Source organism: Culicoides brevitarsis, chromosome 3 (genome assembly GCF_036172545.1).
Source record: "Culicoides brevitarsis isolate CSIRO-B50_1 chromosome 3, AGI_CSIRO_Cbre_v1, whole genome shotgun sequence".
NCBI classification, from domain to species: domain Eukaryota; kingdom Metazoa; phylum Arthropoda; class Insecta; order Diptera; family Ceratopogonidae; genus Culicoides; species Culicoides brevitarsis.
In genome coordinates this window covers 23,297,016-23,321,437 of record NC_087087.1, presented here as the reverse complement: position 1 = coordinate 23,321,437, position 24,422 = coordinate 23,297,016, and the positions used below count along the sequence as shown (strand labels likewise).

The window sequence follows — 24,422 nt, the reverse complement described above, 5'->3', positions numbered from 1 at the left end:
TTCTTTGATAGTGATTACTTGCGAGACACCTCACGTACCTCCAGGCTCATTCGTTGTCGGTTATGACTACAACGTTCACTCGACAATTGAATATCACTGCGATCCGGGATACGTTTTACGTGGCCAGGCAACGTTAAAGTGCTTAGACACGGGATTATGGAGTGGCGAGGAGCCAGATTGTGATTGTAAGTCCTTTAAAAATTTAATTTGGTTCAAAAAAATAATTTTTAAATTTTTTTTTAGACGTTGATTGCGGAACTTTGACCCAAATCCCCTATGGAACAATAAAATATCTCACAAACACGACACATTTGGGCTCGGAAGTGGTTTATTCTTGTGCCAATTCACACAAACTCAATGGAACACCGAAGCGCAAGTGCCTGGAAAGCGGCTTATGGAGTGATTCGACACCAAAATGTGAAGAAATCCGTTGTCCTGAACCAACATTGGCTCCTCATAGCATCTTATCAGTAACGGGCAACGATCGAATGTACGGAAGAACTTTGATTCGGACATCAGAAACGTCAAGCAAGAACATGCAAACGTACAAAATTGGAGCTCTAGCGAAATATAGTTGTGAAAGAGGCTACAAATTGATCGGAGATCCCCTTGTGACATGCGAAGAAAATGGATTTTGGAGCGGAAATATTCCAGAATGTGTCTGTAAGTTGATTTTTTGTCCTGAAAAAGTTCAAAAAATAATTCTTTTCTTTAAAAGATGTCGATTGTGGACAACCATCAGAGATCGAAAATGGAAAAGTCACGCTGGCAACGAATTTCACGTACTACGGAGCAGCTGCTCATTACGAATGCAAACCGAATTTCAAGCTGGATGGAGTATCGAGAAGGTAAATTAATGAATTTCTCGTTAAAAATCATCCAAAAATTAATTTTACAATTTTTTTAGATTGTGCGGCGACGATGGAGCATGGAGTCAAGATTCTCCGGTTTGTCGGGAAATTACTTGCGATGAGCCAGATGTCAAAGATAATTTAATTGTTGATGCTGGAACACGTCTCGTGGGGGCTTTTGCCAAATATAAATGTGCAAAAGGATATTTTATTGTGGGAAATGACACGAGAAAGTGTTCCGCGACGGGACAATGGACTGGAAGAGTTCCAAAATGCAAAGGTAAGTCATCAAAAGCTTGGTTTGGATTAACAAGAATTAATTTTAAAAATTTTTAGCTGTGGATTGTGGTCGCCCGAATGAAATCGAGAACGGACGAGTGATTGTTGTGAATGATTCCACGTTATATGGAGGTGCAGCTGAATATCATTGCGTGCCACAATACAATCGCATCGGTCAATATCTTCGAAAATGCATGGAAGATGGCAAATGGAGTGGAGATGAGCCACGATGTGAATGTAAGTTGACTTTTTTTTCATGAATTTTTGATGAAAATTAATTTAAAAAAATTTTTTAGTGATTTTGAATGACACGCAAGCCTCCACAGGTCTCGGAACAGGAATTGCCATCGCCTCGTCCATCATCCTAATTCTCCTTATTCTCATCGCCATAATTTTCTTCCATCGGAACAAGTCGCGTCCCGTGAAAAACACGGAAAACGTGCAAGCCGCTGAACGAAAAGACGAACGAAGTGCCGCTGTGATGTCCTATTCGACGCTCGAAGCGAACAATCGACATCCGTTTGACGTTAATCGGGGCACCACGACTTTCGATACGTTCCAGTCGCCAGCACGAACGAACGGACAAAATGGAACGGCGGGCGCTGCGCCAAATGGACGCGAAAATATCTACGATCAAATTCCGAATGAGCAATATTACGATGCGCCATACGAGATGCGAAATAACGACGAAGTGTACGAGCCAGAGCCGCCAAGTAGAACGTCGAACATGATTACGATCAATGGCATCAGTGTGCGATGAAGAGCGCGCTCGCCTTGAAGTCGTCGTCGTTGGAGGATATGGGACTGAAATTTTTTTTTATTTAAACAAAAAAAAACTTTTTAATTTTTTAATGTTAAATTTTATGCCAAAAATGTTGTAAATTATAGAGAAAGCTTACCGTCAACTTACAAATATAATGAACTGCCAAACGCAAAAGCCTGAAAAAGACAAATGTTAACCACTAAAGTTGTAATTTCCTTGTGTTCCTTGTGTGATAACTTTTAACATTTTTCTTTATTCTGTGGCAAGTTACTCTTTTTTCAAAATTATTTATCGCAAAAGTCATTAAATTTCTAAGGAGATAACGAAAAAAAATGCAAAGGAACAATCGTAGCGACCTATGTATGAATTTAAGTTTTAAGCTTAGGATGTAAGAATAGTTATAAGAATCAAATAGTTTTAGATCAAAATATTTTTTAATGTATTTTATTCCTTAGGAAAACAAGAAATAAATTTTATCAAATATTATTTTAAAAGTTTTTATTATTTTCCAAATCATACTTTTTTCGTTAAATCTGAAAAATTTTAAATAATTTTAATTTTTTAACTTCCCAACTATTAAATATTTTTCCACATACGATACGATTTTTCTGTTTGATTATGGATTTTTATTGAAAAAAGTCTCTAAACTGATTTCAATATATTTCAAACCACGTGATCATGTTTGAATCATCCCGCAAGATCAATGAGGAGTATAAAAATGAGCGAGATCTAATCCATGAAAGATCCCAATGAAGGTAGGTCTGCTAAATCTATTTTGTTTGTGATCCGCTTTTCCTATATTCGGATTTCAAAACGATTTTGTCATAAATTTCACATTTAAATCCATGGAAATTAAATTTTTATCAAAATAAAGAAGATTTTGTAAATTTACTTGATCTGAAAGGAATCATATTTTGTTGTTTTATGTAATTATTTTTCGTTAAGCGTATCTTAATAAACTTTTATATTTTTTTAAAAGAATTTAGGCCGCTCCAAATTTATTTCGAACTTTTTGTCCCAAAAGCTTTTTTCAAAATGGGGGGGGGGGGGCAAAATAAAAAAAAAATTGAAATACTGTTTCATACAAAATGACAAAATTTTAACATTTTTTTTTGTAAATCAATATTTTAGTTGATTTTATGGTATCTACATTGAGATTTGATAATTTAAAATTTATTTCAGAGTATTTCAAGTTAAAAATAAAAAAAAAAAAAAAATTTCGTAAAAAAACTGTCAAAAAATTTTGAGAAATAATTTTTTTGAAAAAAAATTTAAGGAAGAAAATTCATGTTAAAATACGATTTTTAATACAAAAATTCTTAAAAATTAAAAATTTTTTTAAAAATTTTGGGAAATTCCATGAAAAAAGACCAAAAAAGGTCAATTTTGATGAAATTTTTAACTTTTTTTTTTTATTTTGCCCCATTGGATTTTCGACTTTTGAAATGAGGCATGGGACAAAAAGTTAAAAAAAAAAATTTGGAGCGGCCTTAGGGAAAAATTCAAAACAAAAATGTAAATTGGTAAAATGTTTGATATTTTTTTATTGAAAAAAAATATATATATATATATCCACTATTAAAATAAAATGAAAAATTAACCGAACTTGCTCTTAAAAGTTTTTATGACACATTTTTTTTTAAATTTTAGAAAAAAAATTTTAATTATGTGAATTGTCTTTTTTTTCCTAAATTTAAATTTTGAAAAATTTATGATTAATGATTTTCTTTCAATTATGAGTTCAAAATTTCCATTAGATCACCGTTCAATCTTCAATAACACATAGAAATAGCATTTTAAAAAACCGAATAATATTATGATCTAAGTTTTTTTTAAGAATATAAATTTTTGAATTTTGAAAAATTTTTGAAAATTTTGAATTTTTTTTAAATTTTATGAGAATATCGAGAGCAACATAAAAAGTGATTTTTTTTCTATTTAAAAATCAAGACAGTTTCAAATAGGCTTCTTCTGATAGTTTCAAAATAAAAAATAAATAGAAGCTTTCAATACCACATTTTTCTTCGAATTGTGGTAAAAAAATTATTCGTAAAAAATTTCTTGTCCAAAAACAATGTAGAATACCGCGAGTGCACACAGAAAAATGAGTACTTGAACGCCTCCATCTCCCAAAGCGCCATTACGAATCGAGCATCCGAAGAAACCAGACGTACTTTTTAAGTGTCAGTGAATAATTTCCGAAAATTTTCATATTTCTTGTGAAATACCACCAAATTACGTTACGAAAATGACTCCTCGTGCAAAAACACCCAAAGGTAAGCGAAAATTCTTTTATTTTTCTTCAAATAAATCGGCAAAAATCTTAGAAAATTATCTCGTCCGAAAAAAAATGGAGTAGCGTCATTTTCGTTTTTGGGATTTTATTGCTTTAATTTCACGAATTTCTTTGTAAAAATATCACAAAAGTATCAATTTAAAGTAGTTTTACTTGATTTTCATGAAAAACCCCTGAAAATTAGAAAAATTAAGACCGAAATTCGGACAAATAAGTTAGCGTCACTTTCATCGTTTCCCTTTTCAGCTCAATCCATTACTCCTCCAACGACGCCGGTTGCAAAATCTCAACCTCAATCCAAAAGTCAAGCACCAAAGCCGGTCAAAATCGCTCAAAAGTCTTTGACCAAAGGAGCAGAGCTTCAGTTCAATGTCTATCCAGTGTTGCGAAAACTGAAGAAACGCACCAATAAGAAGGTAAGAAGAGAAGCAGGAGTATACGCAGCGGCTGTCATCGAGTACTTGGTTGCCGAGGTTTTGGAGTTGTCTGGCGACATGGCGAGACGCCATAAGAAGTCTCGTCTTAGTCCGCGTTTTATCATGTTGGCCATACGCACGGACGAGGAATTGAACCAAATTTTCGGGGATGTCGATTTCGCCGAAGGTGGCGTCATTCCACACATCCATTCTGTCTTGCGTAAGTAACGCTAACCTCAAAAATTTCATTGTAATTTTTTTAACGCATTTTTAACTTTTTTCTTCTACAGTTCCAAAGAAGACAACACGTCGCCGCCGTACAGTGGAAGCAATGGAGCCAGAAACGAATACCGAAGCTTATTAGAGCTTCCGACTTGTGCAAACGAACTTATCAACCGGATATTGATAATTTTTCGTCTTGCGATTGATTTTCTTTTAGTTTTAAGCTTTGAACCTTTAATTAACCTCTTTTGATCTCAAATGTACTAAACTGTTGCATATAAAATGTAAATGCAACAAAAAATTTCCCTTTTTTCGTTAAAATTAATAATATTTAAGCTATTGATGTACAATTCATGTATCGAAATCGACCAATGACTTTTAACTCTTTGAAAAAAGTCGAAATATTTAGAGTAGAAATGATATTTGAATTCTTTCTGTAAGAGATGTTGATCAAAAATATGTATATTTGTCAAAGAACATCCAATGTAATAAAACTATTTACGTAACTCAATTCACTTTTTTGAATTATTTTTTCTAGAGTTAAACAAGTCGACAAGCCATAAAAAATCAGTTTTTCCATAAAAAATTTTTATTTGCTTTGTTTTTTGTGGAATTTGCATCTCATTAAAAAAAAATATAATTTTTGGAAATTTGAAGTATTTTTAAATTAAATATGTAAAAAAGGCACAAAATTTTTGGCAAAATGGTGAATTTTTTAAATTTTTATTAAATTTCAGAACTTTTAAACCTAGAAATTAATTTTTTTTACCATTCTTTCCAAAATTTTGAAATGGACCTCAACATTTGAACAGAGAATCAGGCAAAAATAATTCCAAATGAAGAGTTTTTGATAGCAGGTCAAAGTTTTTACAAAATAAGGCAATTTTTAATTTTTTTTTTTTTTTTGAGTCAAGGATTTAAAAACAAAAAAAATTGACCAAATAAAATTTTTCAATTGAGATGTTTTGTTAGAAATTCGGATAATTTGAGCAATTTTTATAATTTTATTCAGATTTTTTTAAAATTAAAAAGTAGATAAGGCGAATAAATTTAATATTTTCATTTTTTGTCCCATAAGGATTTTCCCGTGAATTTTGAATTTTTTGTTTGTAATTTTTTAACGTTTTTAGACGTTAAACGTTGATTTTTAACATTTATTTAATTTTAGTTTACCTATATTATTTTAAAATTTGAACTTAAAAGTAAAGAAAAATCAACAAAATCTCCCAAAATAAAAATTTTTGGAAAAAAAATAATTTTGGTGACTTTCAAAAAAATGTTTTTCAACATTTCAATAGAAAATGTCGTAATTGAGCAAATTTCTTTAGTTTTTTGTATAATTTTACCATAAACAGTAATTTTTCATGATTTTTTAATATAAAAATTCCAAAATATGTCAAAAATATTTGTATTTTATATTTAATTTTTATTTTTCCCCCTGAATTTTTTCGACAAAATCCGAGGGGGGGAGACAAAAAATGGATATATTAAATTTATTCGCCTAAAAAGAAATCAAAAACATTTTTAATTATTATTAGTTTTTGAACCATAAATATTAAATTTATTTGAAAATAATTTGAAGCAATTAAACTGTTGGAGACTTAATTTTAATGGAAAACTTTTCCGTATTAATATTTTCATTATTCAGATATGCATTGATATAATTGATCAGGAGCACCTGAACTCCAGCTTCCCTTAAAAACGCGACATCTGTGTCTGTTAATGTACAATTTTTCGCATCAATAAAACAATGAGTAGCTTCTTTGGCAGCTTCATTTGTGTGGTATGGCTCACTAAAAAAGATAAAATCCTCAATTTTTTTTTTTACAAAAAATAAATAATTTACCTGATTTCCAAAACTTTTCCTCCTCCTGCTTTAATGATCCGTTTAAATGCTTCACGATTCGCTACATGAAGAATAACTACAAATTTGTGAAATGCTCCAGCAATTCTAGTTGATGCTATTTTGGAACGCCAATTGTAACAACTTTTTGCAACATTAAGTTCTGTTTCTGCTAAGTTGATTGTAGATTTTTGTGCTGCTGGATTTCCCCATTCGTAATTTTCTTCCTGTAAAATAAATAAATATGAAAAATGATATAAAAAGAGTTATTTCTATTATTTAAGTATTTAATTTTCGAAATGCTTCAGATTTTAAAAATATACGTTCAATATACGAACATCTTTTAAAAAAAATTACAATAATTCGCAATATTTCTAGAAATTTTTAAAAAGAAATCTCAAAAAATTTAAATTTTTTGTGCATTTTTTAAAAATTTTGAACAAAAAAAAATAAATAAAAATTTTATTCAAAAATCATAATTTAATTTTTTTTTAAATTTTTAGTGAACATTTTTTTTTTTGTCATCATTTTTCATATTCAAATAGATTTTTTTTTTTGTAAAATTGATTATATTTCACTTTTGAGACGATTTTTAAGAAAATTTGAAATTTTTCTCTTCAAAATTGTTCTCAAATATTTAAAAATTTCAAAAAATTTTGTATTAAAATTTCTCTAAAAAAATTTGTCAGAGGACAATCCAAAACAATTTCGAGTAATCTAAATTATTTTTCTTACATTTAGGAATTTCCCTGCCGCCAGACAATCTTCCAAATAGGACGGCATCAAACACCATTTCCCAGCCGAGATCGCAGCCATGACCTTTTCACCTCGATTCGGTCGACTAAAAATCAGATGAGTACAGGCGTCATCAAAGCCCGTAGACATGTTGAGATTTTCCGCTCCTAATTGTTCAACAATTTTCATGTAACGCAACTTATCCTCATCATTCATGGACGTGAACATAAATTTTTTGATTTGAACTGAACGACGCGTTTTCCATCCGACTTCAATATCCTGCGATTCGCCGTTCAGAATTTCCGAGTTTACTTGACACAATGGCATTTCTAACGTGCGTTTTGGCGGCGGCATCTTCGTAGATGATTTTGATTTTTCTGAGCGGGATTTTATTAAATTTGCTACTTTTGAGAGACCATCATCTTCTTCATTTTTATCGTCTTTCGGCTCGTTTTCATTGAAAGATATATTGTGATTTTCGATAGAAGAGGAACTTTCGGCATCTTTCGTCAAACTTTTTGGACCGAAGTGTTTTATGACTTTTTGAAGTCCCTTCGTGGATAACGGAGTTTTATTTTCTGTTGATGTTTTGCTTAAATTTTCACTTGAACCGGCTTCGATATCTTCTTCGCCCAAAGCACTTTTCCAAAATTGCTTCCGGACATCACTGAAAGGCGTGCTTTTACGTCGATCTTTGCTCGGCATGTAGTAAGTGTCCAACACATCCAATTTTCGTTTGTTCGAGTGACGCGTATCGGGAGTGTCATCAAGTTGCCGAGAATACATATTATTCGGCGTAAGAATGCACTTGGGTACTTTTGGAGTGTTGCTGCTTTTTGGACCAGCACTTTGAATACAGAGTTTGAGACGTTTCGTATTTGGAGTTTCCTTCACAGCTTCATCCCGAAGTAAATTCTTTACAAGAGCTTTGGCTGGCGTATCTAAATCCAAGTCACTAATGTTCCCAGAGATGTTACTTGACTCCATTTTATCCTTATTTGTTGAGTTTTTCTGTAATTCGGACAAACGGGGATTTTTCAAGACATAATCTTCTTCATTTTTTTCCTTGACGTTTTCCATTTCAACATTTTTCGTCATTTCCTCTTGATTTTCCTCGACATTTTTTAAAGTTGTGTCACTTTTGTTTTCTCTTCCAACAAGATATTCATCGAATGGTTGCCGCATTTTTGTTTCGAAACACTTTATGAGCCATTCTGCCGTTATAGCCGTCAATCCCCATTTCATAGCAGCTTCATATTTAACTCCCTCCGGTCTCGGTACGATTAAAATTGGATTTAATTTTTTGTAAAATTTTTCTTCTTCCTTTGCGCCAAGAAGCTCGGCCATGCTTGATATGAAAATTCGTTCGCATCCGGAATAAATGCTGAAAGACACGACATCTCCGGTCAAAGGTTTTGGATCACTTTCAGAATATTTGATGGGATAATGATAATATTCCAGTTTTTCTGGGATTTTGTTCTCCAGTATTGCAGTTTCAATAAATGACTCGGAAACCATTTGTTTATATTTAACGGGGATTTCTACTTGTGGAAGGATAACGGGAGTAATTACGTAATCAACGACACCCGTGAAAAGTTCGTCGACGATGCAGGCTTTTGCTTGTTCACAATCTGAAAGAAATTTTAAATTCAAATATGGTTTTAAAAAAATTACATAAAATTTTACAAAAATATTTAAAAAAAAAATTTTTATGAAAAATCATCCTAATAAAGGTTACAAAATTATTTTTTTTGTTTTACATTTTTTTTTCAATTATTTTTTTTATGATTTCAGTCAAAAAATAATTTCAAAAATTGGTATAAATTATCAAAACTACTTAGGAAAAAAAATCAAATCATTAGACAAAAAAAAAATAAAAATTTTTAAAATTATTTACCTAGTAGAGATTTTATGATAAAAAAAAGTATCAAATATTCTATAAATTTAAATCGATTAGAATCACAATTTTTAGAAATTTGACAAAAAATTAATTGTTTAACAAATTCGGGATATTTTTAATTAATTTTTAGTTTGATAATTTCAACTAAAGAATTATCATTATTTTCACTTTAGATTTTTAATAAAATATAATCACGCTTAATTTTTTTTCTAATTTTCTTTAAAAAAAAAAATTATAAGGCCGCTCCAAATGAAAATCAAAAATAAAGTCCAAAATTTTTTAAAATAAAAAATCCAATTACAAAATTCAAAAAAAAGTTAAAAATTTGTATCAAAAATTACCGATTTTTGATGTATTAAGGAATTTTTTCATGAAAACTTTTTTTTAAAAAATTAGGGCCTTCAATTTTTAATTTGTGGAGCACGGTTTTTGATGAAAACCGTAATTGGAGTGACGTGGGGGGGAGGGGCAAAATAAAAAAAAAGTTTTGAAATAAAATTTTCTACATTCAAAAAATATCAATTTTTGATTAAAAATATTTTTAATTTTTTTTTTTAAAATTTAAAATTTGAAATTTGCTTTTTAAAATGAGATTTCAAATTTTTTTCAATTTAAATTAAAATTTTTTAAAAAAAAATTTCAAATAAAAAATATCAAAAAATTTTGAAAACAAAAAAATAATTTTAAAAAAAAATTTTTTAAAAAATTTATGATAAAATATTTTCCAAAACAAAAAAGTATTTAAAAATTTTTCAAAAATTTTTTTGCCCCAAAAACGGTCATTTTTATTTCAAAAATTTTTTTTTTATTTTGCAAAACTGGATTTTCGACTTTTAAAAAAATTTGGAGCGGCCTTTCTTTCAAAAAAATTAGAGCGGCCTAAAAATTAAAAAAAAATCAAATTTATAAAATAAAATTTACCTAATATCAAAGACTCCAAAGTCTCGCCGGCGAATCCAAATAAGAAAACAGTCTTATCAGCCAAATAATTAAGTTCCTCTAAATCTTCAGTATCGATATTAGTGTCAAGTTTTACTTCAGGTGCATTTAGTGGTTTTTCTTGTTGGCATAAATATTGCTTTACGAAATTGGATTCAGCATCTGTTTGATCTTTGCTTGTACTTTCTACTGATTTTTTAACTTTGCCAGTGTCGTTAGATTCCTCAGCTTGATTTGTTGGTGCAAGGTTTAATTTCGGCGGCACAACTGGTCGCTTGAAACTGTGATTCATTGACAAAATTGCCTAAAATTAAATGATAAATAAATTAATAAAAAAAAAAGAAAATTTATGAGTTTGAAAAGCATATTTTAAATTAATTGTTAACTTTTACCAAAATAAAAATTTTGAAAAATTTTCATCCTAATTTTTTTTCAACAAAAAATTGATATATTTAATTTATTCGCCTTAAAAAAATATAATAAAAAAAACATAAATAATTTTTCGAAAAAAAAAAATCGTTTAAAATTAAAAAGTGGTCATTGTTAGAAAAATCGAAAAAAATAAAGATTTAATAAAAATTTGTTGATAACTGCATGCAAAAAATATGTTTTCAGCGATAAAAAAAAATAAATGCATTTTAAAATAAAATTTAAAAAATTTACACTAGAATATTTAATATTTTGAATGATAATGCAAAATATGGAAGGTTCAAGTGTAACATATGTTAAACATATGACTTTTGACATTTCTTTATATTTTTTGAAGATAAATAAACATTTAATTTGTAAATATTTAATTTATTTTTATTGAATAAACTTTTCTACTTTTGGAACTAAATAAAATAATTAAAATCTAAAAAATAAGGCTAAAAACCAATAAAATGAGTCTTTTATCAAATATTCAAAACTCAAAAAATAAATTAAAGCCGGCTAAAACTGTTATCACTACCGTAGATGGGAGAAAAATCACCGATGATGGATGTTTAATATCAACAGGAGGACATGGATTTGTCGTTGATACCAAACCTGACAACACACCATGCGAAATTATAGAAGGATTATTTTTGGGATCGCAAGACTGTGTTGATTTAGAAATTTTAGAAAAGTACAACATAAACAATATTTTAAGTCTCGGTATTGATGTTGACTTTCTCTTACCAACAAAAATCAACAAGAAATTTGTCGAATGTCTTGATCTGCCAGAAACAAATTTAGAAGAAATATTAATGGAAACATGCCCGTTTATAGAAAATTCTTTAAAAAATGGCAGAATTTTAGTACATTGTAACGCCGGAGTATCCAGATCTAGTTCAGTAATTATAGGTTATTTAATTCAAAATAAAAATATGACTTTTGAAGAAGCCTATAGCTTAGTCAAAACGAAACGACCTTGCATTCGACCAAACGATGGATTTTTAAAACAATTAAAAATGTTGAAAAATAAATAATTTAAGAAAAATTTTACTTACTTTTTTACTTGCTGGAGACGGCAAACTTGGTTCTTGGGTGTCCTTTGACAATTTTTTGTATAAAAATTTTTCACTAGCGACGGGTTCCTTTGCAGCCAAACTTTCGACAACCCAGTCCAACGTCACAATATGAGGATGCAAATTTTTCGATTGAATTTCTATCATATCACTTGAGTCATATTCGCCAACAATGACATGCGTAATTTGGTCACTTAATTCATTATACCGAATAGCGCCGCCGTAATTTAAGAATTTAACGAGTTTATCTTTCGAGTCGTTATCAAATCCACTCAGGTATACTTTGCATCCATCGAGAAATCCCGTTGATCGCTTTGCAATACTTAAAGACAGCTTTTCTAGGGTTGCTTTGTAGGATTTTTCTGACACTAAAATAAAAAAAAATATATTTAAATTAAAAATTTTAATTTTTTCTAAATAATTTTTTTTTTGGCGAAATAAAAAAAAATTGTTTTGAAATACAATTCCTAATTTTTCAACATTTTCTATATTTTTATAGCTAATGAAGGCGTTCTAATTTTTCGTCCTTTGTTTCACTTTTGAAATTGAACATCCATTGATAAAAAATTAAAAAGTTTAAAGTTTCATGAAAAAAATATAATTTTTTGATCTTTTTATTAAATTTTTAATATTAAAAAAAATTTATAAAAACAAAAAAAAAACTATTTAAATTAGAAAAATTGTTCAAAAACGAAAATCATTTAAAAAATTTCGTAAAAGATCTCAAAAAATGACAATTTTTTATAGAACTTAAATTTTTGCAGAGAAAAAAATAAAATAGAATTTTAAAAAAATACTCACGTCTTGATTCAGTACTTTTCGTTGTTCTACTTGAAATTGTTTTCGAAAAGGACGACATCCTGCTCTGATTTGTAGTCTCATTAATTGTAATACTGCCAGTCTTCGTGGTATCAACATGCGAAATGTCAGAAAGTGTCGTGCTATTCGGATTAAATTCACTCGAAGGCACCTGATTAAAGTCTTTCGTTGGTGTCGATACACGCATCGAAGACACCCTATATGGCTCAAAGCTCAACGCATACCCCTGTTCAACACTGTCAAACACCCATTGAGGCGTCAAACATTCCTTTTTGTACTTGCATGCCGTCAAAAATTTGGGCGAATTTTTCGATGCCATTTCCAAAATTAGAATATGAGTTCGTTCCGACGAGAAAGCACCTTCATACGTTCCCCCATTCGCATTTATGAGATTCTTTACTTTCTCCCGAGCTTTCGTAGTCAAGCCCGTTGAGGTCACACAAAGCGGATAGAAAATCGGCAAACGATGTTTGTCGAATTCCTCGTCGTCAGCTCGGACATTTCGCTCACAACTGGCCTTCCACAAGTCGTAAATCCAGCCAAAATGCATAATTTTGAGTTTTCGTTTTGCCGCAATTTCGTATTTTTCCGATGTCACATGACTGGCCACCAAATGGGTGCATGAGGCATTCAGATCGTCGTAACAAACGCCACCCATGTATCCAATCAGCATCTTTATCTCTTCACGTTGCTCGCCAGTAGGTCCCGAAATTGAAACGACGATGCCATTCATTGAAACTGCCAAAATTGGCGAAGAGCTGATGGGCACGGGCATATTGTTAGCGAAACAGTCGAGAATGCATCTTGCGCCTAAAATTCTGAAAAAAAAAAATTTAAAAAAAAAATAATTTTAAAAATAATTTTTTTTATTAAAAAATCTGGGCTGAAAAAAACTTTTTATAAAATTTAAATTTTTATTCAAAAAAAAGTCAATTAAATCTTATTCAAAATTTTTTCAGTCCTTTTAGAAAAACTTACAAAGCACCCAGTCCTTTTAAATAGGCGAAAGATTGGCTCTCGGTGTTTGAAAAAATATAAATTTCATTGTGATTGACTTCTGACGGAGTCAAATTTAACGCAGCAGTGTCCGATAAAATCGAACTTTTCTCAAAAGTTTTAGTCCAATGTTTGAAGGCTTCGCACAAGTTTTGTGGAGCAGATTCAATGTCTCCATTGCAGTCGTCTGGCAAAACGAAAATAAATTTGAGTTCGTTTTCCTCGCAGGTAGTAAGGATTTTTTGGTCGTCCTTTCTATGGATGCTAAAACGCTTAAAGTTTTTCAGCATTTTTATTTATTTTATTCGGATTTCGTGTGGACTTTTTGTTATTGCCGTTTTGCCGCGACTTGAATTTGACACTATGATTTGACATTTCTAAGGCCAGTCAAATTTTGATTTCTTTTCCCTGTTTTTGATATTGCGGATGTTTTATTTAATTAGGAATTTAATTGTTTAATTTTTTTAATTTAATAATTTATTAATCAAAAATGATATAAAATATATAAAAGTTTTAACATACTTTTCTGAAGCATTTTAAATTATTTTTAGTACATATTTATTTTATTTTATTTTTGTTAATCACAGAAAATGTTTCTAATTATTCCGAAAATTTAAAAATCATAAAATAGAATAAAAATGTTAAAACATAGAATTAAAATTCTGATAAAATATTATAATTTTGTTCTCACCTACAGTTGCTTAGGAAGCCTTTCAACTTTCAAGTAAAGTGACTAAAACAAATTCAAATAAAAATATCTGGCTTTAAAAACCATAATACTAAAAAATATACAAACCTCTAAACGCCTAATGATGCCAAATCTCTGACCAGTATTTACATTAGTCCCGTCAGCGCCCACTAAATTTAGCTTGGCAAGTCCTAAATCCCTTCTAGAAAATGTTTTGACTATCATTTGATAAGATGCATCCGCTTCTTCCCCATCGGATATCTCAGAGCAGACAAATTTTCCATTACCTGTGACTTATTACCCCTCCCTCTTGATTCCAAAGCTCAACACAGAAAATGTTTATGTTTTTTCATTGCTAAGCACGTCTTGGCTGTATGACTGCAGAATTTCTGAAAAAGAATCTTGTGTCGAAAAATTCTCGTGGCACTAACTCCAGAAGTCCTAAACATTATATGGATCTTTTGGAACGCCTTTACGAAGTGTTTCCCTGTACCGAAGAATACATTTTTCCCTTAGTATCATCTTAAACGCCGGTTCCGGATGAAGAGATAAATTTTGTAAGGGCGGCTAAATAATTAAAGACTTCTGGTCATTAGGCATCGGAGAACAAGCTCCAAGAGCAGTCCCTGTATCCAAGATCTTTCTGTATCCTTTTTCCAGTTTTTTTTTCCGAAGTATTGAACATGTTGGCAGAAATTTAAAACGACTTTGACTTAAAATGATTTTTAAAAAATTAACTTAAATTAAATTAAAATTAATAAAAATAAAATTAGAATTTTCTTTAATTAATTAATTTTCTAAATTAATTTTTGAAAATTAGATTAAAAATTTTTAGTCACGTTCTAGGCCGGTTCATAAAAAATATGAATACCGAAAATTACTCATGAATTCATATTACCTCGGTAATACACGTTCATACCCGAAATTTGATTATGAACGCATTATGAACACTATAGCGTGTACGTAAATTTGTACGTGTATACGAGAGAATTATGAACGTTCATAAAATTCATAATGTGATTCATCAATCGTGCAAATGATGATTCAATGAAATTTGAAAACGATATTTGAAATTTTGTTCAAAATGAGAGATTGAATTGAAGATGAATTTCATTCTCTAAATATTTGAAAAATTAACGCGAATTTTTTTTATTATTATTTTTTTTTAATTGTTAAAAATAAATTAATTTTAAAATGTTCTTAATTAATTAATAATTTTTTTAAATATAATTTCCTTTGCAAGTTGATAAATATATAAATAACAAGCTCAAAACGCTTAGGATTTTCACAAAATTGTTTAAATCACATAATATCAAAATTTAATTTAAAATATTTTTATAAATCTTTTATATTCTGATTTTCTAATTTTACTGACTGAAAAATTTTCATAATTAAAAGTAGCGATTCACAACTTTTGAATTTAAATCATAATTTACACAAATCTATTTCTACTTTAGAAAAAAAAATTAAAACTCATTTCTTATCTCATAATGGTTAAAAACACTTAAAATTAAAGATTTTAAAAATTACTAAAATTGAAAAAATAATACCTTAGGTTCAAAAAAACTAAAAAAAAGCCGCAAAATTAAAAAATCAGAATATAAAATATTTAGGTATAAAAATATTTTAAATTAAATTTAACATTTTTCAATAAAAATAATAAAAAATCAATTTTAATAAAAAGTAACTAATTTTTAATCAATTCTTTTAAAGAAGAAGATCTTTGCAATTTTTTAGTACGCTCCAAAATTATGAACATTATGAATGCGATGATTCATCGTTATTACCGTTTATGAACGATTATGAACGAATATGAACGACATGAACGTATTTTTGAATATGAATGCGTATTTTTGTTCTACGAATGATTCATAATAGTTATGAATTTTTTATGAGCCGGCCTAGGTCACGTTATACTTTTATGTCAAGTTTTAGAAGAAAAATCCATTTATTTTAAAAAAAATATTAGGCCGCTCCAAAATTTTTTTGAACTTTTTGTCCCATGCCCCATTTCAAAAGTCAAAAATCCAATGGGGCAAAATAAAAAAAAAGTTAAAAATTTCATCAAAAATTACCGTTTTTTGGCATATCCCTTTTACAAGAAATTTATAAAAAAATATCCAAAATGATCCTCTTGTTTCCTTCTTTTTTCAAATTTTTTTCGAAAATTGAACATGTTGTTTTAAAAACGATTTTAAATTTTTGTTGTAAAAAATTATTTTTAAATTTTTTATCGAATTGCCTGAAATCAAATTTAAATAAGAAAAAAAATCCTTATTAAATTTTATTAATTAAATTATTAAAATTTAGATGATGAAATATTAGTCACGTGACCAAGATCAAATTTAAAAGAATTTTTTTTTTTTTTTAATAAACTTTAATGATTTAAATAAATTTTAACTCGGATTAATAATAATTTTTAAAATAAAAATTTAAAAATTTGAATAAATTATAATTCAATATTTAACATGCACTTTATTTATTTAGTTTCAAAAAAGTTGAAAAAAATTAATTTATTTAACTTGGAAAAAAAATAGGTAAATAAAATTAAAGGAAAACAACAACGAACCACCACTGCTTCAATTTTCATTGATAAAACTCATGAATGACAGTGAAACGGAACACAAATTCTCATACAGAGTCAATCAAAACAACACACACAAAGAGGAAGAATTTCTTTGAAAATAGAAAAAAAAAATTCGTGATAAAAATAATCAAAATAAGGTCGCTTAAAATGACGACAAGAAACATTTAATAGAGTCAGGGCATTCCAAAGCGTGAGAATGATTAGAAATAGTACGCAACGGAGTAAATATTCGCCGTTAAAAGAGAATTATGTGGAGCCAACTAATAGGTAATTGAAGTTTTCTCTGCTCTTACGGCACAAATTGATTTTTTCTTTCTCGCCTGTAATTAATCTCTCTCTAATCCAATTAACGTGCGAATTTTCCAGCAATGTCCGGCAAATTATCAACATCTGCCTGCTGTTTGTCTTTTCCGGACTTTGTGTCGCTATCATTTTCATAACTTGGACGTTCAATGAAAATGTACAGGCGCCACCCCACAAGCTAACGAGTGAGTATTGCGTGTGGATTTTTAATTTTATTACTTTCGATGCGGGTACTCTGTGCGATGTGTGCGATGTAGATTAGAATAGTACAAATAACAAGGAAGTGTCGCACCTTCTTGACGATGACTATTAATTTTATTTCATTTTACGTCGTAATTTATGCAAATTTTTCCTTTTTTCAGACATTCCCTCGTTCATCGTTAATCGCAGCAGTATCTTATCGCAATATCTAGCAACATTGGACAATAATTTCAGCATTCCAACGAGCCATCATCTCTTTAACGGGACATCGAATTCCAATTCGGCGGAAGATGGGGGCAGCGTCATCGAAATCAAGCAATTGAGTGACAGCGAAACGCTTCGTCCGAGCAAATTTGGGAACTTTATATCGTCCAAGGTGCGAAAAGACGATGGTTCGAACGGATTTCGCCTCGTTTGTTACTATGCCGTGCCCGATGAAGTCGATAGCATGTCGCTCAAGGTCACGGATATCGAGGCGGAGCTTTGTACGCATCTCAATATCGGTGTCATTGATGTGCAACAAAACGCGCTCGTGCTCACCGACAAGGTCCGACAAACGTTACGCGATGTCAAGGCACTCAAAGTGAAAAATAAAGACCTCAAAGTGCTACTTTGGGTCGGCGCTGCCTATACGGGACACTTTTCCGAGATGGTTCACAACCATGCGAACCGAAAAATGTTCATCCGATCGCTGAAAGCGACACTGGAGGAATTTCGCATTGACGGCATCGACTTGGATTGGGAGTTTCCGAATGGCATGACGAACGAAAGGATCCATTTTGCCCAGTTGCTGCACGAAATACGTCGCGAATACCAAAGAGAACATCGCACATATTTGTTATCGCTTGCAGTTGCGGCCCCATCTGTCCTTGTGGACATGACGTACGATGTGCGCGAAATCAATAATTATGTCGATTTTGTAAACATCATGACGTACGATTTTAATTTCTATTCGAAACAAACACCGTGGACGGGACTCAACTCGCCGTTGTACAAGAGACACAGTGAAGGGAGTGTTCTTGCCATGCTGAATATCAATTATTCCGTGAATTATTGGGAGCAACGGGGGCTGGAACGAAGCAAAATTGTCATCGGACTGCCCACGTATGCTCACACCTATAAGCTAGTCAATCCGTTTAACACGAAAATTGGGTCACCTGCCGAAGGGAATGGATTTGTCGGTCAAAGTGGTGAGTTGATTTCTTATTTTTTGTTATTTAAAGTTGGAAATGCTTTTAATTTTGGAATGAAATATGAGACTTGAATCTTGAAATGAGTTTACATGAGCTTAAGTCAATTTAGCGAGGAAAAGTTAATTATCTATTTTTTTTACATTTCGATTTTTTATTTTGGAAAATTTTTGGGAATATTTTTTTTTTAATTTTTTCAAAAAGACTAAGAATTTTTTGAAATTATGAAAATTAAAATACTTGCTCCCGTATCTATTTAAAATTTAATTGCTCGAATTCTAAATTTAATTTAGAAAATTTTAATATAAAATTACATTTAAAAAAAAAAATTTTTGAAAAATAATTTTTTTTCTGTAATCCAAATTTTTAAATTGACTTGACAGATCTTTACTCAGACTTATATTTTATAATTTTCTAAAGTAAAAGTCAACAAAAGTCGACTTAAAATATTTAAAAAAAAATCGAAATTTAAAAAAAAAATTAAAATCTTAAATATTTTATTTAAAATATTTTTGAAAATTCCTTTTTTTTCAAAAACTGTTGAAAAATCAAAAAAAGACTAATTTTTAAATTTTCTTTAAGTTCAAGTCAAAAATTTTTACAAAATTGACTTTAAATTATACTTAAGATAAATTTTGCTATCTTCAAATTGAAGATTGGAATTCAAGTTAAAATTAAAAATTAAATTAATTTGATTTATTGGATCATCGTTTAACTTAAGAGCTGAACGTAAAATCTTATATCAAATAGTTTTCTGAAAAAAATTGAGATTTTTGAAAATTGTTTTAAAAATTATAAATAATTTTTTTATTCAACGAATATTTTTACTGAAATTTGTTTTAATATCCACAATTATTAAACTTTTTTAATTTTATTTTCATAAATTTCCATTAAAAAAATCAGAAGATTCATGAAAATTATGACTTAAGATTTTAATGTTCATAAAAATATTAAACTTTTTTGACCAATTAAGCTCTTTCAAAGGAAATTTTATCCCTGTTCGGTTGATAAATTTTTTTTTCTGTGATCCCTTCATATAAAGCTAAAAAAAAATTATCAAAACTCGACTTTTAATCAAATTATTCAAAAATATTAGCATTTTATTATTCAAAAATCCCTAATTCTAATGTTAGTTGTTAATGTTTAACGCCGTGTGGACTGGATTTCGAGGAGTGAGCGAGGGGTACAAAAAAAATACTTCGATAACAAAATAAAAACCCGTGATGGAGTGCATTGAGTGTAAAAAGTGCATCATTATTTTTCTTTCAATTGTGCCACTTGATCTCGTATCTGCTTCACAATTTGCGCCAGAGCCTCCGGATTCACGCCACTTTCGCACAACTGAATGCAAATGTCCAACTGTTCGTCCGTCAACTGCGTATTTAGCATTTTGGAGATGTTCTTTAAGTAGGTTCGCAGCTCCTGCGACTGCTGGATCTTGAATAATGTATCGGAGGACGGGTTTCCGTTTTTATGAGCCATTTCTTGTTGATAATTTTTTTTTTGTTTTCTGCAGGGAACAAAATTAATTAGTACGAAAAATGGGGGAAAGACGTGATATTTGGGATTTACTTGAATATATTTTGATTTTTTGAGTGTTTAATCACTTCGCATCGTATTTTTAAATTAAATTTAATCACTAAATGTACGGTTTATTGCTTAAATTAAATGTTTTTCTTGAGTTTTGAGATTTCTTTGCAATTTCACTTTCAAGGGCGTTTCAACTGTCAAACGTTTCATTTTCATTCCATTTTTAATCGGTTTGGATATCGGTTGAAATCGGGCCAATCGGTTGAAATCTGGCTTGCAATCGGTAAAAATCGGGTTTAAAGGTGAATTTGATCCTTTAAGGGGGTGATTTGACCCCTCAGGAGGTTGAGCTGATCCCTCAAGAGATCGATTTTATCTCTTTTTGGAAGAATCAATTTAAAATTTTTCAAATTGAGCTCACGAGAAGTCAAATTAAGCTCACAAGGAGTCAAATTAAGCTCTCAAGGAGTCAAATTAAGCTCTTGAGAAGTCAAATTAGGCTCTTGAGGGATCAAATTAAGCTCTTGAGGGGTCAAATTATCTCGTCAGAGGCGAGAATAACCCCTTTTTGACCATTTCTTGCCCACAAAATGCTCATTCCTCAAATTTTGATCTAAAAAACTCCCATTTTCATGCATTTTCTTTTACTTTTCCCGCAGGTTTCGCATCTTACTCAGAAGTTTGCTGGTTCCAACAAAGCAACTTGTTCGTCACCGTGGTCTATGACGTGGAGACATGCTCCCCTTACATGTACGCTGGCACGGAATGGATTTCCTTCGAGAACGAACGCAGTCTGGAATGCAAAGTAAAGTTCATCCGGAGCAATAATTACGGCGGAGCCATGGTTTTCAGCTTGAACACGGACGATACCACTTCAACGTGTCTACAACATTCGCACGACAAGCAGAAAAAAGGGAATCTCACGCGTTTTCCACTGGTGCAAAAAGTCAAATCGATACTCTTTAACTAAAAAATAAATTGAAAAATTGGTAGTAAGAAAGCAATGACGAAGAAAAAAAGACAAAGAAAGTAATCTCTTATGACAAATAAGCCTCTAAACTAAAAAATAAAAATAAAACGTGACTACTCGCAAGAAAATTGAACAATAATTAATCTGTAAAACTTGATATTATCTTATACTGAATATTTAACGAGGATGCTTTTTTAAATGAAACGCCAGTCAACTCCAAAAAAGACAAAGAATATTTACTCTCCCAACCTATATGTCGTTCTTTGCTTGTTCCATGTTCAAAGTTCAACTTTTAATTTTAACTTTCCATAAAAAAAACAACAATAATCAGTATTCTTCTTCTTCCCCGACAACATTTAGTTCAATTTTTTTCTAAAAATATAAGTTTTTAAATTGAATTGCTAATGTTAAAAAAAATTGTATGTAAAAAAAATTGTTTGTAAATATTGGTTAATTATAAAATTAATTTTAAAAATTTTTTATGTGGATCGAAATGATTTTATTGGCACGTTTTTTGTGTTTATTTACGAAAAATTAAGTAAAAAAGTGATCAAAATGATAATCAAATTGATTTATTATTTTCAAACTAATGTTAATCGATGTTATAATGCTTGATTCCTGTTATTATATTATTATTATTATATATGATAATAATTATTCGAAAAACTATCTATGATTAGTGAAAAAGCTGAAAAAAACTAAACTATAAAAAATACAAATAAAATCTGTGCCAAAAAAATCAAAAATATGTAGAATGTACAAGTTTGTAATAGAGTATGTAATATTGATAAAAAAAAAATAAATAAAATAAATTATTTAATGAAAAACTTTTTTTTCTTACCTTTTTAAAGATTTTCTCTTAAAATAAATAAAATATTATTTATAACATTTAAAATACATTTATTTTTACCTTCAATTCTTGTTAATTTCTTGTTTGTTATTTTTTTTTATCATTGAGTTCATCATGAGAGTTTGCAAGGTAAATTAATATATTTATTACTTTGACTTCCTTTGCACATTTCCTCATTTCCAATTCATTTTATTTTTTTAACATTCATTTCTTTGATATATATTCCAAAATGCTCACAAATTTTTGAAAAAGGTTTTCTTTGTTTTTTTCTTGGATTAATTATCATTTGTTAATAAATAAAAAATTGTTTGACGGATTTTACGCTATTTTTTTGTAATTATATATTTTTTTAATATATATTTTTTATTTTCTTTCCTTGTTTAATATGCATTATGCAACCTTCATATGTTTTTTTTTTATTATCAAATCTCTTTTTTTAATACTTTACAAGTATTTTTTTCATTTTCTCTTAATTAATATATTTTTTATATATATTTTTAATATATTTTCTTTTTTTCTGTATTATAATATACTTTTTTTTAGTTTTAATTAAATACTCTTTGTAATCGTAAATTTTTTGATGATAAAAATAGTTTTTATTATTATATATATTTTACTTTATCACACAAGAAAAATGTAAAAGTTATACAAAACACCATGTACTGAGGCTTAAGTACATGATTTTTGTTTGTTCGTTACATTTTTGATGTTTGTGTGCTTTTTTGTATTGTTTTCTAACGCGTTCTTTTATATATAATAATTAATATAATAATAATCATTATATATTTTATATTAAATATTATGAAACATACAAAAATAATATAAATATACATTTTTAATAAAAATTTTTTGTAACATTATAAATTATTAATTTTTCATTATTTATTAATTTATATGTATTTTGAGAACATTTCCTTCTTTTTTTATAATATTAATTATTTTCATTACTATTATTTATTTATTACTAATATTATTAATAATAAACGTTTTTTTTTTATATAAATATTCGTTTCATTTGTGTTATTGTTTGTAAATGGAAATTAATAAGAAAACCAGAAAATAGAGCATTTAGAAGGAACTTGAAGTTTTTAGTGTTTCACAATATTTTTTTTTATTTTGTAGGAAATTAATTAAAAAGTTTCGTGAAAAAATACAAGTAAAATCAGTTGTTGCACTAAAACGCGCAAAAAACTCATAACTTTTATAAAGATTCAAAAATTTGTCACGTTTGTTTAAAATAAAAAATATGAAAATTTTTTCTGAGACATTTAAACCCACATCACAGGTGTCAATGGGAAGAAAATCCGAGAACGGAGCCATCGTTCAAGAATTTCCGAAAATCCAAGACGGGGTGATGTGAGTATAAACATGCCGTTTTTGATTATTTTTCTTGTGTTTTATCTGAAAGATATATTATGTATATATATTTTTAATGTACTTGAATACATTACACTTTTTTTTATCTCAATTTGTTAAAACCAAAAGAAGACGAGATATCTTCTAATTACATGCTATCCAGATATTATTTTAATATTTTTTTTTTATACAAATTTGTTGGTTTCTCTCATTTTCCGTTATAATATTGTCATATTTTTTTACAAATGTTTTTTTTTCTCATGTTCTTTGCATTTAAAAAAATTATCATTATAATTTTTTTTTAAATAATAGTTTTTGAAGAAATTTTATTTTATTTAAATAATAAAAATAAAAAAATAGTCACGTGATCTAATTGATTAAAAATTTTGTTTAAAATATAATGTTAGAAAAAAATAAAACCGCCATTAAATGACGAGCATTTAACATTTTTCGTTTGTTTTTTTGTCAGTCTATAATAATAACGTTAATAATATTTCATTTATAAATTTTTCATTCATTCATCTCTGAAATCAAATCAACAATTGACACAACACCTCATATCATAGTACAATATATTTTTTTGTTTATTCATTTTTGTTGCAAACCTTCAAATTTCTTCTTTATATTTTTTTCTTGAAATACGTAGTGCAGTTTATTCACTAACCTATGAATTAGGTGATTTAGTTGACTTGACTGAATCATGTTTTTTTTTGTATTGATTTTTAATCATTTTTTTTTAATTTTTATTCTCAGTCTTACAATTATTTTTTTTTTTGTATTTTTTTTATAAATGTTTTACATTTTTTCTTCCTTTTAATTCTTGGTTTAATTTAAAGAAGAAAATTTTATTGTTTTTATAACTTTTTTTTTAATAAGAAAATACAGTTTTTCTTTTTTAAAAATTAATTTAACGAAAATGTCCATTCTTCATAGTTTTTTTTTTAGTAGGAGACAGTTTATTAAAATAGTTCCCTGTTTTAAAGTTGAATAGGATTTTTTTATATTTTTTGTTTTTTTTTACGTTCAGTTAGTAATAAATTAAATTTATTAACATTTACAGAATAAAAAAAGAAAAACGACGATTATTTTTTTTGGCACATTGAATTTCACAGAGATTCCAATCAATCCATTTGTGTAATTTTTTATGTACAACTTTGAAATCTTTTTTTGAGAGTATTAATACAAGTAATAATTTATGAAA

At 28.8% G+C, this 24,422-nt stretch overlaps 4 protein-coding genes across 4 annotated transcripts in view; 3 read left to right on the top strand and 1 right to left on the bottom strand.

Annotated features, from left to right (window-relative positions):
• LOC134835061 (sushi, von Willebrand factor type A, EGF and pentraxin domain-containing protein 1) overlaps positions 1 to 2,273 on the top strand; it is a 31,365-nt gene extending 29,092 nt beyond the window's left edge. Inside the window, exons 6-11 of the mRNA XM_063849912.1 lie at positions 12 to 185; positions 244 to 663; positions 719 to 848; positions 908 to 1,131; positions 1,188 to 1,367; positions 1,427 to 2,273. Coding sequence (XP_063705982.1) covers positions 12 to 185; positions 244 to 663; positions 719 to 848; positions 908 to 1,131; positions 1,188 to 1,367; positions 1,427 to 1,890 — 1,592 coding nt within the window. The 3' untranslated portion in view covers positions 1,891 to 2,273. The remainder of the gene's footprint in view (positions 1 to 11; positions 186 to 243; positions 664 to 718; positions 849 to 907; positions 1,132 to 1,187; positions 1,368 to 1,426) is intronic.
• Positions 2,274 to 4,042: 1,769 nt separating this feature from the next.
• LOC134834098 (histone H2A, sperm-like) lies at positions 4,043 to 5,338 on the top strand. The gene is made up of 3 exons (XM_063848643.1): positions 4,043 to 4,169; positions 4,436 to 4,825; positions 4,896 to 5,338. Exons 1-3 carry the CDS (start codon positions 4,142 to 4,144, stop codon positions 4,967 to 4,969), a joined length of 492 nt encoding a protein of 163 aa, XP_063704713.1. The 5' UTR covers positions 4,043 to 4,141; the 3' UTR covers positions 4,970 to 5,338.
• A 1,042-nt stretch (positions 5,339 to 6,380) lies between these two features.
• On the bottom strand, positions 6,381 to 13,879 carry LOC134833797 (DNA topoisomerase 2-binding protein 1). Its single transcript, XM_063848251.1, has 7 exons — positions 13,529 to 13,879; positions 12,533 to 13,368; positions 11,714 to 12,099; positions 10,227 to 10,548; positions 7,406 to 9,036; positions 6,674 to 6,897; positions 6,381 to 6,620 (listed from the first exon to the last, which is right to left on the bottom strand). Exons 1-7 carry the CDS (start codon positions 13,834 to 13,836, stop codon positions 6,413 to 6,415), a joined length of 3,915 nt encoding a protein of 1,304 aa, XP_063704321.1. The 5' UTR covers positions 13,837 to 13,879; the 3' UTR covers positions 6,381 to 6,412.
• A 2,979-nt stretch (positions 13,880 to 16,858) lies between these two features.
• Positions 16,859 to 21,739, top strand: LOC134835008 (acidic mammalian chitinase). Its single transcript, XM_063849853.1, has 4 exons — positions 16,859 to 17,088; positions 17,188 to 17,309; positions 17,487 to 18,515; positions 20,705 to 21,739. Exons 1-4 carry the CDS (start codon positions 17,018 to 17,020, stop codon positions 21,013 to 21,015), a joined length of 1,533 nt encoding a protein of 510 aa, XP_063705923.1. The 5' UTR covers positions 16,859 to 17,017; the 3' UTR covers positions 21,016 to 21,739.
• The last annotated feature ends 2,683 nt before the right edge of the window (positions 21,740 to 24,422 follow it).